Below are 18248 nucleotides of genomic sequence, written 5' to 3' on the forward strand. Positions count from 1 at the left end.
TCCGGATGTTTTAGGGCTCAGCCGTCACACGTCGGATTGCTTTAAAACTGTGTCTGGGGCTGGTTAAGGCTGTGACTCACGCCTGAGTGCTCATAAAAACAACAATAAGGAAGAGCACATGGCAGGACTTGTCTTTGACATGGGGCTTTCCACTTTGTGCTAACGCTGAATGCGAGCCAGTGATAGCTTTGCTGAATCACATGGGCTTGGTCTACAGGAGTCAAACACATCAGCTTCAAGTCTGAACAAAGTCCGCTTCCTTAAAGCGAAATTTATTATCGACCTTGGCAGTCGCGTGCTTTCCGGGTTGCCAGGTTTTTAGTGAAATGCACGAATTCTGTGTATATATTTTTGCGCAGTTTTTAAATGATTTGATTAATTATACCATTCAAGAACTACATTAGATGAAAAGTGCTGGGTTAAATTAGAATTGAGAATTCCCTATCTGGCAACATGTTTTCTAAAGGAAGAAAAGGAAGTATTATATTGATAAAACCACAATATATATTAGAAATTGCACGTTGCTAAGTGTATGTTAAGTGTAAGGATGTGTAAATCATCACCATATTGTAGATGTGAAGCGTTCAAGATCGTCTCACTTTAAATGGGCGCTGCAGCTCACGCTTAAACTCGGTCATCCTCGTGACGTTGCGTCGCCAAGGTGACGGAATGCGGAATTATGGGCTGGCGCTCCAGGCAATATTTTGGCTTAGGGGTCATAGTGGTGCAAGTTTTAACAGCGCCGGCGTTTGCATGATCCGAGCCAAGATGTGTAGATTGCATAACAATGCGCAAATCGGTGTAGTATGATTCTACTTTTTTTTACCCCCAAACTAAAGACCTTATATAAGCACAAAACTCACATTTCGATTTTTTTGTCCTTTGTTTAACCTGACCAAAACGCAACTGTTCGTAGTTTATAAAAAAATAATAATTTTAGAATAAATATATATGTATAGTTAATAGTGTTTATACTACTATTTATTTAGTGCAAGCTGTTGAAAGGTACTAGATTTTACTTCCTGTTTGTAGTGTAAATATTACGTTCCTGTGAATCAACAGAAATAAGAAAGCAAATAGTAACTGAGAAAACACATCGAGACGTTGAAAAAATGTGGTTTCAGATCCAACAGCCCAGCTGGAGCGCCGAGGGCGGGGTGTGCATGGCGCATGCGTAGAAGGCGGTTGTCGAAGAATCGAAGTAAATAGAATCGGAGTTGAAACGCTGGAAGCTTAACTTTAGTGACGTCATCGCGCCACACTGAGCTGGCTGGCGGAGTAGTAGTGCGCGAGCTAGATAGAGGCGCGCGGTAGTAAAGCACGCACTGCCATGAACTTCGGAGTGTAAACTTTGCTGGGGTTTTTTTTTTGGTCGCCAACGGACGGGTGCGGGGGGAAACTACAACCGTTTTTTTCCTTGCTTTTTTCCCTTTTAATAGAACTAAAATCAGCAGACGGGCGTTTTGGAAAATTAGTCGTATTCGTTTCTTTTCTTCTTCCTTCCCCCAAAGCCATGTCCTCCGCGGCGGTTGCTGCCTCGCGCAGGCAGTCGTGCTATCTGTGCGACTTGCCCCGCATGCCGTGGGCGATGATTTGGGATTTCACGGAGCCGGTGTGCAGGGGGTGCGTGAACTACGAGGGAGCTGATCGAATCGAATTCGTGATCGAGACTGCGCGGCAGCTCAAGAGGGCTCATGGCTTCCAGGAAGGCAGGTCGCCTGGAGCAGGCAAGTCGGCCAAGGACATTCAGTCCGTCAACCACGCGACTGGAGACGGTGGCTCGCGGGCGCCACCGCCGCAGACCCTGGACCGCTACTCCCTCTCTTCGGACAGACCGCCCCGCCTCGGGCCCGAGTATCAGCCCAGTGCCAGGCAGGCGAACGGCCTCCCTGTTCCGAATGGATTTCCCAAACCGGACGAGCCGCCGGAGCTAAACCGCCAGAGCCCGAATCCCCGCAGGGCGAGCGCGGTCCCACCAAGCCTCGTACCTCTAGTGAACGTTAACGGGGCTCTGCCAGTGAACGCGCTCAATGGCCGTCCACCTCCCATAGGGATCCCGGGCGCGTTAACGGTCGACCACGGTGTGAAGCGGTCGGACGACACGAAGGAGAAACACCGACCGGACAGCGTGTCTGACCTGGGCGAGAGTCACAAGCGCGACGAGTGGATGGGTAAAGGCAAGACGGTCCGCGACCTCATGGCCCTGCATAGTCTGGACGGCAGGTTCAAAAAGGAACACGCAGCCATGCACCGGATGGGATACGAGACTTCTGCCTCTTCAAAAACCGGTATTAACATTGTACAAGAAACTTCATTTTGCACATTTAGGCACTTCAGGTGTCTATATATTGATAGATTTATGTAAATATTGTAGATTCAGTTGTTTAAAAAAAAAAAAAAAGTACACATTTGAGTTTGCATAAAAAAAAACCTCGTGTAAAAATAACAGCTTTGAAAAGACTGAAGAATTGGAAAGTTCAGTGCATATTTCTCTCACTGTCTTCATGTCATGACTGTTTTTGTGCGTCAAAGAAATTGGCAAACAGTGCCAACAACAGGTCAGGCTTAGAGTTTTTGAGGAATCATTTCAAGTACTTTTTTTTTTTTTTTTTTTGCCTAATGTTTGTTTTTTCCTTTCTTTTTAACTGTTTAAACCACTTCCCCCTTCCAATTCCCCCCCTCCCCCCTTCCGTTTACAGATCGAGGCAAGCAACCTCGAAGCATGAAGAGGAAAGCTTCCCCTGAGCCTGAGGGTGAGGGTGCAGGCACTAAGCTGAACGGTGACGGGCTGCCTTGGTCTTCCTGCACGTCTGAAGTGCCAAAGCTGCCTGCTGCAGCTCTGCCGGGCTACACCACCATACCTCCTTCCACCATCTCTCCACACCCACGCACCACGCCGCCCGAGGCTGCTTTGGCTGTGCAGAACGGCCAGTCTCCCATGGCTGCCCTCATCCAGGCAGCGGACAACGCCGGCAGTGCGGGCACCGGCTCGCCCAAAGACGCCAATCAGGTGCACTCCACTACAGCAAGGAGGAACAGCGGCAGCCCGCTCTCTCCCTCCTCAGCCGGCCAGCGGCGGCTTACCCAAAGGGACGTGATGGGAGCAGGGGTAGCGGGCACAACTGCTGCAGGCACAGGTGCGAGCCATGTCCCAGGTGTAGTAGACCCTCAGGGTGGTCACCCACAGAGCATTCCGGACTCGTCGGTGCCTCCTGGCAGTGTTCCCCTGTGCTGCACCTTGTGTCACGAGCGGCTTGAGGACACACATTTCGTGCAGTGCCCGTCAGTGCCCTCACACAAGTTCTGCTTCCCCTGCTCACGTGAGAGCATCAAACAGCAGGGTGCCACAGGCGAAGTGTACTGCCCCAGCGGTGAGAAATGCCCACTGGTGGGCTCCAACGTGCCCTGGGCTTTCATGCAGGGGGAAATAGCGACCATCTTGGCCGGAGACGTGAAAGTAAAAAAGGAGAGAGACCCTTGAATTTTTTCCACACTATTCTGTTTTTTGTTTTTGTTTTGTTACATTTGTTTTTTTTTCCTTGCAAATCATTCAAAAATGACAAATGACACAAACACATACAATTTCAGATGACTTTAAATAAATGAAATTGCATACCATCCAAACAGAAATTATCGGACATGTACATATGGACTCAAGGGAAGTGTACACTTCATAAACATGGCTGTATAAATTTTTTGATTTTCCCTTTTTGAATACATTGTTTCTATATTTTTTTGAAGATGAAAAGGTATGTATACATTCTAACAGACTACTCACCCCTCCCCTTTTCAGTTGTTGTTCAATGCCAATTATCAGTGTACTATTAGAACTGGTGGCAGTCCATGTTTAATCATAGAATGTGACTAAAACTACTCTATGAGCACTTGGCAAAACTGAAATGCTTCTAGCTGTACTTGTATGCACTTGTTTAAAATTGCCAAATACAATTTTTGACCTTGTAATAACAGCCTAAAGTGTCCATGCTCTGCTTCTTGTCCATTATTTTTGAGGCAGTCTCTCCCTCCTGTGAATCACACTGTAGAGGGATGATGCAACAACCTGTGCAAGAAAATGGGACTGGGATGGGGGTGGTGGTGGTGGGAGCTAATGAGACAAAGGGAGAATGTGATATTCAGTGCTGTATAGGTGGTGAATGTATAACTATTGGTTTAATACAGGCATTATTAACTAATGAACCTCTCAAAAATATTGAACTGGTAAGAATAGATATTTTCCGACTGCTAATTGTACGTTGCATGGTTTTATTTATTTTTTACCTCAATGCGGCATGCAATCTGACCCTTCAGATGTCTATTTTTACCCACACTTGCCATGTGTTTGGGGCCGTAAACACTCCTACCTTTGGCCTTTTTCGGTAAGCCAAACCTCTGTTCCTCGACACCATTTTCATTCCTTATACAAGGCATCTATCACATTCATTAGTTTTGGGGGACTTTGAAGCTTACATTTTTTTTATTTCTGTAACGGTCAAGTTTATAATGTCAACATCTGGACTCTACTGCTATGAGTGCATGAATGAGAGTGTCAGCGTTGTGAAGCTGCTTTTTAACAAAGTCTGGAGCAGTTATTTTGACTTTTGAGCAGTTTAAGCTACACAATAGGGGAGTTGGCCCCACACCATAGCTTGAGCGTTAATGAAAAGTTCCCTGACCACGTGGTTTTTCTCCCCCTGTGGTGGAATTCCTGAGTCACCGTCCTCCGTCCTTCTCAGTCTGGGGCTCCTTGGAGGCCAACACGCCTGCTACTGTTAAGGCTGATTGCACACACTAAGCTTACAGGAGTGAATGGAGGCCTCTGTCTTGCCCAGAATTCACATGCACTTGCCATTCAGTGGAGCAGCAAAACCAAGCTTAACCCTTTCATAGGCCAACCCGGTAACTACCTTCTTATTTTTTATTAAAATCACTTATCTCTTTCTGACTTAAGCTTTTCACCTAACCTAAACTGGGCTGTATAAACACAAAATATCAGAATTTATATATATATATATATATATATATATATATATATATATATATATATATATATAATATAATGAAATTACAAGTTACATATCTTTTCAGGATTCATATGTTTTTACAACTTGTATATTATTCATATTATAATACACACAGTAATGGCACTGCTGTCCCAATACTTCTTCCAATATAATGTTCCAAATCCTGTCCTGTTCATTTAAATCAATAATATATTTTTTTTATTTATTTTAATAAAATAGCACTTTAAAAAATCGTGTTATATACCAAATTCTTACGAATAAACTATTAAAGATTTCCTGAGATTTTTCCGATTGCATTTCCTCAGTGAAATATGGCCGCCGTTGCTCGGACTTGCCGCTTCCCGGCGTGCACCGCGCGCGCTCTAAGCTGACCGCGCGGTGACGTGTGCGCGCTCGCGCCCATGTGCTGCTGTTGTCAGACTTGTTTACGTTCTTCCGTCACACCGAAACTCGCCGTCAAGTGTTTTGTATACACAGCCGTCCCACTCCTATTCGTCCAGTGTCGAGTCTAAATAATAACATATATAGATAGATAGATATAGACTCGTGAAGGGAAAAGGGTCGGGTTTTTCCTCCCTTTTTAATCGCGAGACAAGTTGTTTTGGCGCGTGCAGTTTTCCCCCCGTGATTTACAGGGCTGTGACTTTTCCTCTCTGTCCTCCGGCGAGAAATGTACAGATTCAGTCAAAACATGTCGTCAGCGCGCGCCAAGCTTTCACTGCATAGCTTTCTGACTGAAACAGGAGATCTGCATTTAATGTGTGATTATAAAACAAATTTAACTACTGCTAAAACCTTTACAGTAATTAAACTATAGTATTTTCATTATTATTATAATTAATAATAATAATAAATTGTAAAATGCAGTGCAACACCAAAAGACAAATGTAAAACACATACTTTAATAGTTAGGTATTTATTTCTATTTTTAAAATCCATCCATTAATAATTGTACCTTTCCTTATATATATATATATATATATATATATATATATATATATATATATATATATATATATATATATAATGTCTGTGTGTGTGTGGAAATAGTGTGCCTTTAAATCTTTGAATATAAAAGATTTAAAAAAAGACTAATTAAAACTATAATATTGGTTTTATTGTTGATCATTACATCACTACACTGCATTTCTAGGTATAGGTCAAATACTGACAAAAATGTGTACCTTGTGTTTACAACAGCTGCAACAAGAGCAGTCTTAGTGCAGTAGATTTTTTGTGTGTGCATGCACAATTTGTTAGTTTCACAAAATAAGTTACAAACTGTGATCTGTGCTGGACGTGCACTTCTGTAGTAGGCTATGTGCAGCTGTGTGCAAAGTGATGTGCACTTCAGACATTTTTCTTTCAAGCGTGTAGGGGTGGTCTAAGCGACTGTTTCATTTTGTGTTTGGAACAGACTGCTCTGATTGGAGGTTTCAGATTCGAACACAACTCCGAAGGTCAACAAGTACACCGTGGGCCTGCATGGTCTGGACAAGCCAGAGACGTGTGCTTGCCACGTCAGCAGTTTTAAGCTAGTTTGCCTTGGGGATATGTGGAAATCCTGTAAGGGTCTTACTGTCAGTGCTTTATGCATTAGCATTCACATATGCACACATGCACACACACATGCAGACAGGAGGGGCTAAAATGGGGGAAGTGAATAGACAGGGAGAAGGGGGGCGGTTTGTGGGGCAAGCAGCCCAGCTCACATTCCTGAGCCTTTACTATTCCAGGGGGAAAAAAGAAAGCAGAGAATGTGAAAGGTAGCGAGAGAGGAATGGGAGACAGAGAGAGGGTGGGGATAGAGGGAAACGGAGGGGGGCAGACATATCCAGCAGTTGCACTGACTATAATTAGACAGAAAACAGGCGAAGCCCTCCTGCCATCAATCACAGACACGGCAGCACCAAGAAAGGAACATGCATCCTGTTGACTGGAAGCCTTTATCTGGAGGAAAGGTTTTTATGTCGCACCAAATATAGAGATCACACCCTCGCCAAGCTGGTGTGTGTCGTAAAAGGGGGCCTTCGTTGCCTGGTTACCTGTTGCATGGGTAAACACAGGAGGGAATATGGAGGTGCCACGTCAGTAGGGAGACATGGGGGAAATCAGGCTCAAGTCCACAAATGGCCCTTTATTGGCCTGCTACTGTCAAGCAACAGAAAATTGGGTCGTTGGCATCACAGCGGGGTTGAGTGTGGGCAGGCGCCTGTCTTTATTCCACCTCTCTTGAAATATAGAGATTATAATACGTAATATAAATGGATGGACTAAGGAACAGAACTAGTTAATAAATGGCTTAAGGTACTGAAATAAACAGACTTACTTTTATCATGTGGTTTGCATTGTTCTGGAGTAAGTAGGATTTTGGCATCTGAAGCAAAGACTTTTACTTTGCAAAAAAAAAAAAAAAAAAAGTTCGAAGTAGTTATAAATCCTAATCAAAGCCACTGAAAAAACAAAAACAAATTCAGATGTGAAACAGACCCAAGCAAAAGTGAAATTCTCAAGAAAAAAAAAAGCCCGGAGGGGAAAATAATGCATAATTAACTAAAGCTTCCCTTCAAGCATTGAGCTGCTTCTTTAAAAAATGTTCTCTTGTTTTTAGTCATACATCCCCTAGCCCAAGCAATCAAGGTTAATCTGCTTGTCTTTATTTTTTTCTTCACACTGAATTGACACAGTTCCAAGCTCACTTCCCCATGTTCCCTCATGAGCTGTCTATGGGAGAACAACCTAATTAATCATTTTACAAAAAAAAGAATAAAGAAAAATTCACACACTTTAGAATATAGGGTCTTTTTTCTGGAATCCATAATGAAATTTTACCATGTGAACATTTTCAAATCTAGTCTTATTCCCTGGTACAAACTTTGAAACAGATTCCCATTTCAGGAAGCCTGATTTTAGAGATTTGCTTTTCAAAGTGGATCCCTTGCATCTTTTCTGACTCTTTGTATGAGTGCCATTTTTTATTTTTTTTGAAAGGCTTTTAAGATGGGGTTTTCTGGTGCACGTGGCGCAGGGCTTTCCATCATACTGTGAGGGGGTACTTACAGGGTCTTACTTAGATGTGTAAAATGAATGCTTTGTAATGAAATATCCCACCCAGCACGAGCCTCATTTTCTGCTACATGGGGGAGGAATGGGTGGAAGGAAGCAAAGACCAAAGGATAGAGTATGAGAGATGAGAGGAGAAGATGTGGGTGGGAGGGGGGAACAGAGGAACTGCTTCTTGACCTCATTTGTTAATGTGTAACAGGCCTTTCTGTGGGTTCTGTTTGACAACTGTTGCACAATCTCTAGTGTTTTTCAAAAGCAGAGCAGTCCTTTGCACTCTGGCTGCCTCTTTTCTCTGCCGCCATGGGTGTGGTGGTTTGGCAGTATGAAGGTTCTGTAAATGGTCAGCTTTGGCAAGAACAAACTCACAAACTATCCCACTCTTACTATTTGCTTGGAGTGCTTTTCCTGCTTGGCCTATTTCATTGCTTTCTTTTCCAGACTTTCCTTATAAGATTTTAAAATTGGCAAGACAAGAGAAGGTGGGGTCTGAAGCTGTTAAAAATTAAAGATTGCTGTTGACATTCAAGATTCAGTGACTGGTAAACATTTAAAAGCTGAGTCAGGATTGAAATTTACGATATGTTGTTTTTTTCTTTTCTTTTTTTTTTTTTTTACACAATTGTATACAATGGCCCTTTCCATGTTTTTGTGCCTACTGTAAAAGTCTCAAAAAGGAGTCATTTTCCATAATCGTTTTTAGGTTTTTAAAAAGAAAGATTGCAAGGTCTGAATTTGTTCTTTAAATAGTTGACTCAATAAAAAATCATGTTATTTTAAGCAGCACAATAGCATTCCATTGTTGGTGAAAGGGAAGTAATTAACTTTGGATGTATTGAAACTTAATTTTCTAGTTCTTTTTACCATTTTACACAAGGCTTATTGACACAAACACTCGACTTTTGACCTTGCTGATCAATCAGTAAGAACACAAGCTTGAACCCAGGCATGGAGTAGCCTCTGGACTGCTGCCTGTGATATAAAAGGGGTTGTTATGGAGGCAAAGTCCAAACTTCATGTGCAGAGGCATAAGGCATATTGTTAGGCTGGGAAGATGAATAGGCATTCAGCACAATCTTATCAAGTTCAACCCTTTTAATGAACCATTAACTAGTTTAAAGAAGAATGCATTTACAAAATGCTGCTTCAAAATGTGAAATGCAGTATTGCAGTGGTATTGCAAGGCCTCTGGGCCAAAGGTGTGTGTGGTGTTGTAAGTTAGGTGCTCTGTGGTAACATGTGGAATACATGTCAGATGGAGCCAGTGGGGAAAATAGATTAAGAGTGTGGGAAGAGGGGAGAGCTGTGTATATGTCTAGCAGATGAGTTTGGCTTTTTCCATTTGAATGGAAAATGAATGTAGACTTTGATTTAATCAGCTTGGTGAGAATGAAAACAAGAGATAGAAGAATGGGCTGGAGGCTGGTTAAGATGTTAATTCAGGACTGATATAAACATTAATTGTAGGAAAGAAAGAATTGTTCTCTCTCTCTCTCTCTCTCTCTCTCTCTCTCTCTCTCTCTCTCTCTCTCTCTCTCTCTCCTTTTTCTTACTTTTGCAGTTTCTCACTTGCAGCAGAGCTCTATATATATAACTCCACATGACACCTTATTTAGGTGACTATCTATTTTCACTCCCCTGTCATTAGTCTTTCTTTAGTTCTCTGTTTTGCTCATGTTCTCTCCAGCAGGCAGTGGGCTAATGGGAAGCTGTAACATAAAGGCAAAAGCAGGTCACTGCTGATTGGGAACAAGGACAAGGGCTTTTTCTAAAACCAAAAAAGAAAGAGAAAGGAATGCAGAACAGGATTTATGGTTAGTTCTATTTTGGTTCGAGTCATGAGGTTTTTAACATTAGTAGCATTGTTCCTCCTTGAGAGTCCTGGTCAGATTGAGCCTTTGGCCAAACTATACTATAAAGAAACCTTTAATTAAAACAGTTGCATCTGGTTTAAATTATCTTTTGGTCTTTAGGTGCAAAAATGCCTTTAGAAATTTGCTACTATAAAAAAAACAGTTCATTGTAGTCATCGATGCATTCATGCCCCTGTGTCTTATTATAGTGTCTTATCTCTAAACAGCGCTTTTAACTATTGATTTTTAAGGATGACTTTCCACTCTTTCAAGAAGAAAGGCTGGATTTTCTCTGTTTGTATTCAACATTCATTCATGCCCTGCAGGTCTATGGGATCATCTTCATATATATTTCAGAAACTGCGCAACTTCTCTCTCTCTCTCTCTCTCTCTCTCTCTCTCTCCCCCCACCTCACAGCTGCTAGTGCAATAGGCATGCAACAGCTGATCTCAATTGAAGCCTTCATATCTATCTCTCTGTCCGGACCCCACGGGCTCCATCTTTGATCTCACGAGGATCCAAATGTTCAGTTTAATAGGACACAGATGAAGGCAAGCACCTTTGTTATCCCAGTCGGTGAAGGGACCTTGTTTCATCTGGCCTTCACCACCACTTACATGCTCACTTCTGAGAAACAGGCCTTGCTCATGAAGTTCGACACTGCACAGTTTGATTACTTTGCTGTGATATGTATGACCATTGTTTGTTTGATTTCTCTTTTTGCAGAATGTCAGACTGGCAGACATATGAACCCCTTTTAACCCGCTTCTTCCCTTCTCAAGGGTTTCCAGAGCTGAAGGCGGAGGGAATGGAGGGGTGGAGGGGGAGTTGATTGAGAAGTAACCAGAGGAATGTATTTTTCTCTTGCATGATTAATGCCCTCTCGTCCTGCCACGATGCCACACTGCTCTATTTTTAGCGTGCAATGTCAAAAAGGGGCCTGCAGGAATCGCAGTAGGCTGCAATTCACATGATAGATGAAATCATCACAAAGTACAGTGTCTGTCTTTTTTTTCCACACCCACTCTCTTTCTTTCTTTCTTTCTTTCTTTCTTTCTTTCTTTCTTTCTTTCTTTCTTTCTTTTTGTGAAATGGAAATGAGCATGCCTTTTTTGTCCTCAACGTGAAAAACGAGACAGCTCGCGCTCGCAATCGTCGGAATGTTTTCTTTCAGGTGCTGGATCGCTGTCAAATGTGCTGAAAAAAAACTGGAGCGAGCAGTAAGCGGCGGCAAAGGGAGGGAGAGAAAAATGAGACGAGGCAACGAGGAACAAAAACAAAAGAGCACAAAAACAGATCTCGACAGAAAAAAGGGAGTGAGGGAGCGAGAGGACGGAGGGGGGATGAGGGGTGTGTAGGCAGACAGAGAAGGCTTTTGTGTGCAAGACAGCCATTGCTGAGGGAGAGAAGGGATTGGGATCAGCTGATGAGCTGATGTGATAAAGAAAAAAGGCGGCTTCTCTGCACACAGCACAAAGAAAGGCAGGAGGGAACATCAGGTTTTGACATGAACCCAACTAGCTGCAGCTGCGGCCAGTCTTTGGGCTTTATTACAGTTGGTTCTTTAGCTCAACACTGCCAACCCAGAGTATTGTTGTCAACTGCATTTCCGACAAGTCTCAACTTGATGTATATTTTGTTTCTGCACATTTGCAAGTGGAGATTTCTTTGCCTCTTTCATGTTGGCTTCGCAAAGCTGGCCTATTTTCCACAGTTTCGATCTGGGAGCAATTATAGTTGGATGATTTTCCTGGCATTCAACCACATACAGTACAAATATGAGCTGCTCCTTGTTTAGCCCTGGAAAACATGTCCTACAGTTAGAGCACTGTGTTATTCAACATTGCCTCTTAGTTTAAAGTAAGGACGAAGGATGAGAGGATGAGAGGAGAGATAATAGACAAACTTTGCAGCACAGAGTCATAACTCATGCTTATATAACCATGCCATAGTAAATAATGTGCTAGCTGTATCCCAAAAGATCAAACGGCATCTCTGTTTCTTTCTCTCTTCTTCTCTTTATTCTCTGTTTTTAAAATACTTAGGCATACTGTGCTAGGTATTGTACTATACTTCTTTCTGTATCTTATATTCCTAACTCGGTTCAATTAATCTATGGAAATGCTACATAATGGTAGCAGCACAATTTTATTTAGCATGCCAGCACTTTACTAAAACACCAACCACGAGGTTTAAATTGACTGAATAATGCGAACGTCCCTATTTGCAATTCCTTTTTCACTCCAAACCCAGACTTGGAACAAAGCTATCCCTAAAATATGTGGTGTGTCTAACATCCTGTCCACATCCAGCCACATGCAGACTGACTATTTCTCAGAAGAATGTGCTGGACTGAGTCCCGAAACACGTGGTCCGCGCCTCCTCTCATGTTCCCAAACAAAGAGAAATGTTAATAACATACTGCTGACGAAGGGTACAGGGAACATGTGAATTCTCCCCTCCCTCTTTGTTTGTGCACACATCTGGGATTCAGTAATAGTAAGGGTAGAAAAGGCAACATTTCTCCTCCCCCCCCTGCTAGCAGGCAGGCGTGTGTGGGAAGAAAACGATCCGGTGTCATGCTGCATGGAAAGTTGTTGGCCAAGCCAAGCAGGATATGCTGGAATGGGAGGGGGCATTTCTGCACAAGAGAACGTTGAAATCCAGCAGGCACCCTGCCAAGAGCAAAGAGAGTCTTGGAGTGTATGAGATTATGAGTATACTCGTGTGTATGTGTGTGTGCTATTGAGATATTTTCATAACTGGCACAGTTTCAGGGCAGATAGCTTACAGAAGTTTTGGTAGCACCTGCTTCAGGAAAGTTTAACTGTCTGATCCGCTGAGATTTTGGTATGCCGGATATTGACAGTATGACAACGTTGTCAGTGCAGAAATGTAGTTGTGAGCCAGCACTCTTACTCACATACACATGTACCCACAGACTGGACAGGGCAGGAACAAGACAGCATTGTAAATGGCAGGTTGGAATGATAAAACAGGAATGAAGAGTGTTTTATATCCGTCATACTGCCTCAACAAAGCCCAAAAAAACCCTGCTCTGTATAGGGAGGAATCTTCTTTCAAGGTAATGAGGATCATTAATAAAATCATAACACAATGACTGAATTCATTAGCTCGAAAATAATTGGGTGTGACCTCTGAAGCAACCTGAGTGCGAAATATAAGCCAGTGATGACGGTGTGACTGTGACATTAGGTAAAGAATGCCTGCCCTCGTAGCACCATGTGAACTCTGGGCTTATGTGTCAGTTACTGTGGAGTGACATGGAAGACCATCCATTGCTCTCGTGCTTGCCTGTGTGAAGGGAGATGTGGGTGGTATGTTCTAGTGTGGAATGAGGTTAAATATAGCTGCAGGGATGAGGGTATTATGTTTGTGTGAGTTTTTAGGAGACAGAAGCTAGAGGCTATTCATTCCTCATCACCACTGCCCATTTCCACCCCCTGCCTTAAGGTTTGGATATGCTATTTTGGCGGCACACACGTATAGAGTTCAATCGCGCATACTCACTTCAGTATCCAGGCCACAGACAAGAAGTGTTACCAGCACATCTTGCCAGCATCACTAAACCATTTATAAGATCTCCCTAACCATATTACCACTGGAAATATTACCCATCTTTAGGTCTACACTCTAGTCTGAGTGGTCAGTTGGCTGATGACTGCAAGTGCTGCCGTGATGTCTGCTCTATTCTATGGTGTCAGATATCGAGGAAGGGTTTCAGAAGCACATCATCACATCTGTTATCCCTGTGGCCTTTAGAGCCAGTCTAAAGCACTCGGCTTTAAATAGAGTCATGGAGAGTGCTGGTATTTCAAGAGCTGTCTATCAGGATGCCTCACCTTAGTTATGCTGGCATAGGAGTGTCACAAAATGTTCACGCCAAGTAATGACTTGTAAAGCTTGATTTTTTTTTAAAACTTTGGACAGTGGCCATGTTTACATGCAAAACTCGTTCAAAACAATGTTGAATATCTTTATCTTTGTGTGTATGTTTCAAAGAATATGAGCATTAGTATAATAAGGGACCTGTCAGAGTGTAAAAAGTAGCTCAAATAAACACATTTGTAGACTGATTGTTTAATCTCCTTACCTGTTATTAAAAACTATTAAAGAAATATTTCTGCATTTTTTACAAATGAATTTCTTTCTACTATTGTCTGTACTATTTGTGATGACCAAAGATAGGAATTTCCTCAAATTTGCCTGTATATGTTACGTGTAATGAAAAAAAAAGTCCTTTTCAAAATTTAAGCAATATTTTTTTCAGTAAATGTCATTCTGAGTTACTCGTGCTTTCCCTTTCCTTGTCAGACAGTTCCATGTTCATTTAGAACTATGCTGACTACATTGGTAAAAACGTAACCACAAATTCTTACATCTGCAAAAAGTAGTTCCTTCTAAGAAAGGATTTATTATGAAGATCTTCCAAATACTTTTAACTAAATAAATCTTGAAATAGTTTTTCAAAATGTGATGTGCATAAACAATTTTTTTTTACCCAACCGCCCCTGGGCCTGAAGTGAATTGTATTATAAGTGAACTTATTTTCACTTGTTTTCTCAGTACAGTTGAAAAAAGAAATATTTGTTTCGGTTATGCCAGTCTCAGCAAATTGTCTTCCAATTGTCCTAACAGAAGAGTAGCCATGAAGATGGATTTATATGTCATCTGTTTCAGCAACACAATTATGTATTTTTGCTAACAATAACAGTTTTATAGACATGCCAGCAGCCATTGGCAAGCATGTACCTTCAAAGAAATGTGCATTTGTAAATTGTGTGCATAGATTCAGCTTGTAAAATAAATGTGTACCTGGTAATCAGTAATCTTTTTCAGTGGGTTAGTTATATAAAAAAAATCACCTCTTATGACGGAATTTTATGTTGCTCCCAAATTTCCCTTTGATTAAGCTTAATTTATTTCACATTACACGTGTACATGATTGCTGTACATTCTTATTTAGCCATGAGCCATGTTATTAATGCATATTTAGACTACATTAAAGTTCAGTTTTGTTGCAAAGGTGACTGACAGAGCATAACTGTTTTTCTTCAGAAGGGTCTTAGTGCTTGCTATTGTTGGATTTGTGTATGGGAGGTGTCTCTGTGCAGATATTCAGAAATGTACTGGCTCTGTTCTCATTACCCAGTGTCCTTGGTGAGTGTGTTATATTTAGCTGTTGTGGGCCTGTCAGAACGTTGTGGCATCTGACCCGAGCATGCGGGCCCCGTCACAGCGTCACATTTCACTAGCTGAGCTCAGGCTCACTGGACTACTTCATTTCCCCAGAAGGCGGTGATTTATAGAAGTAGATCAGGTGTCCCAGCGTCTGCTGAAGCCATCAGGGACGCTTCATTCGACTTTGAGACTTGTGACCTGAACTAAGGGCGAGGCAAATTTAAAGGCAAAGGCAGGAGAAACTTGAGATGAGACTCTTGCTCAGAGCTACAGGCAACACGTTGACTAAGCAGAGGGGAAGGGCAGTGTTTGGCACCGGCCTTGATATGAGGGATCAGTGACCTACCCTTTTTACACATATACACACACACACTCAGAATTTTCATGAATGTTATGACGTTTCAATGGAAACGAAAACGGTATCTTTCGATTACATAAGTGTTTTCTCCTCTTATTTCTGCACCTCAGACTTCATACTATCTTTAATTGTTATTCTATGCACTCTAAATCTTTCTTTCTGTATGTGCAATGTGTGACGAGTACATACAGATCTGTTCCTTATGAGCTCCCTCCGGTGTTTGGCAGTCAGGCGCTTTGGAGGAACATTTCACCTGGCTAAAGCTAGCTGAGTTTTGACGGAGGCTCATGGAAAGAAAGAGAGACGGAGACAGAGAGCGGGAGGGGGGGAGTGGGGGGAGATCTGGGTTCCTGGAAACATCCTGTCGTGTTTTAACAGGAAAAACTGTCTGTCTGCCAGCTCAGCAACCCTCATGAGTTTGAGTACACACACAGACACACACACACACACACACACACACACACACACACACACACACACACACACAAAACACTCACACTGTGCATTATGAACACAACCATTCCTACTAAACAAATAATGCAAACAACACAAATGCCATTTACTACACAGAATATAAGTTGGTAATTGAATTATTGGTGCCCTTCATGAAAATTCTTAAAATATGTAAACATAAGTGTATAATTTACAACGGTTGATGGATGACAATGGATTTTGCATGTAGAAAAAACGCATGTTTATACTATAAGGATACCCCCCCAAGCCAACCAGGATATGTTTCAGTATTTGTCACTTGAAGGGTGCCAATATTTCTGGAGCTGACTATACTTGCAGATTGTAGTTACATGTAGTATGCTGGTCATTGGTGCTATATGTGCTATTACCACTATTCACAATGACTTGCCATTTTGTCTTCTGTAAGAGAGCAAAGCCTGATTTAATGCAAAACAAAACACAACTGGCGTTTCCTCCATGATGATGTCATTCCCAGCAGAACTGAAAGGGGAAGTGGGAGGAATCTCGCAATGTTGTTAAACTCCCATCCTGTGATTGATCAGAGTGCGTGTCTTTGTGTGTGTGAATGTGTACGCTTACGCACTCCAGCCTGTGTCTGCATGTAAGAAGGGAAAATTTATTGTTGCACTGATACTCATGCTACCCCTCCCTACTGTGGCATGTATTTATGTAATCAGTTCCCATGAATAGGAAGATTTGCACTCCTTTCTTTTTTTCTTTTTTCTTTTTTTTTGCCTGTACTTGAATGTACTTTTGTTTGAACAGGCGCTACAGTTAAATTAATGAAATAAATTCAGTTACACCTAACACCTTTTGTAGGGTTCTTGGACTTGATTCAACATGACAGTTGGGCCACATAATATCCACACTTTAAAACACGCACCCATTAGAACCAAGTTGTTAAAAAGACCATGTTCTATGTTTAATTCTAATTATACAAAAAAACAACAAAACAACATTCAGTAAAAAAACTGTATCATGTTACAGTACCCATAATGTGGCTCTGCTGCAGCTTAGCTAGCTAGTGGGTTAACACCGAGCTACTTGTTGATTCAATATGCTCTACTGGATAATAATTTTTTGCAATTATATATTTGTAATTTTGTTTTACTTTGTATAGTATATTAGCATCAGGCCACTCTTACAGTGCTGTGTAATTACATCAGAACAAACAGAGAAAAAGATTATTCTTCATTGCTTGTGGTGATTTTCACTGTGGAAACGTGGCTGCCAAGCTGATGTCATCCACCCGAGAGCCAGGCAGAACACATAGCCTTCTGCCACCATTATCGTAATGAAAAGGAGGGAGGAGAAGCCTCAACTTCTCATTATTGCTTTTTGAAGCTACAAAGAGGATTAATGTTGGAAATCCCGGGCTTTTCATGATAAAATGGTTGAGGAAAGATTACAGGTAGGACAGAAGAGAGAGAGTACAGCAGATCTTTTAGCGCATACTATTACAGTCCCCTGGTTTCCTGGTTCCTGGGATTTGGCACCTGTTTCCACAAATTTAAGAGCTCTACTTAAACTTGACTGATGTTAGATTAGCAACCATACACAACTCTGGCTTCAGTCTGTCATTAACAAAAAGAAAGCTTAATGTAACAGAGCTTATGTTATATAACCACTGTAATGTTACGTGTATCAAATTGTAATTTTATTCACATTGAGTCTTTTTGCAGTAGTCTTCCAAAACATTATTTTAAATTCCTTTACACTGTCTGTGTAACACCTCACAGCAACATCTTAGCTAGCTAGCTGTATCAGAAGATCCAAGCATTAGCTAAGTTCTGTTCATTTATATTTCACAGTTGCCTAGCAACAGTGTTCACACAGGTCTAACAACTCAAACAGCGAGTGTTCAAGTGCATGCACGCATGAATTCACAAGCACAACACACTATTAGTATGCTCACCCAGTAAGAAATGTATAATTTGATCCTGTTATTTCCTTTTATCTAGATTAGGAATGTAACACAATGTGAATACATTATTTAGAAAGAACAAATAATTATTTCTAAGCAGAAGCAAATATGATTTGAAGGCATATGATGTTTTGTATTGTTTTTTTGTTCACAGTGCATCTGGTGGGGACAGTTGTGCTTGTGCTTTAAGGGACGAGGACCAAAACATACAAAATATGATGTGAAGGCCATATAACATTCATGTGGACATGAGCAAGCATTCAGGTATGAAGCATGGGAAAATATTTTGGTCAGGTGCAAACAGAAAATTAATACCTGCATGAGTGTGATAAAAGACATAAAAAACACAGCC

The 18248-nt window shown here is 41.6% G+C and overlaps 1 protein-coding gene across 1 annotated transcript; it reads left to right on the forward strand.

The window, feature by feature from the left end:
* The first annotated feature begins 1303 nt into the window (after nt 1-1303).
* Nucleotides 1304-3968, forward strand: irf2bp2b (interferon regulatory factor 2 binding protein 2b). Its single transcript, XM_046857732.1, has 2 exons — nt 1304-2288; nt 2700-3968. Exons 1-2 carry the CDS (start codon nt 1514-1516, stop codon nt 3479-3481), a joined length of 1557 nt encoding a protein of 518 aa, XP_046713688.1. The 5' UTR covers nt 1304-1513; the 3' UTR covers nt 3482-3968.
* The last annotated feature ends 14280 nt before the right edge of the window (nt 3969-18248 follow it).

Source organism: Silurus meridionalis, chromosome 9 (genome assembly GCF_014805685.1).
Source record: "Silurus meridionalis isolate SWU-2019-XX chromosome 9, ASM1480568v1, whole genome shotgun sequence".
In the NCBI taxonomy this organism is placed as follows: Eukaryota; Metazoa; Chordata; class Actinopteri; order Siluriformes; family Siluridae; genus Silurus; species Silurus meridionalis.

Coding starts and splice junctions, on each gene's coding strand:
- irf2bp2b (XM_046857732.1), top strand. CDS start 1,514: ATGTCCTCCGCGGCGGTTGCTGCCTCGCGCAGGCAGTCGTGCTATCTG. Junction 2,289..2,699: donor TTCTGCCTCTTCAAAAACCG/GTATTAACATTG, acceptor TTCCGTTTACAG/ATCGAGGCAAGCAACCTCGA.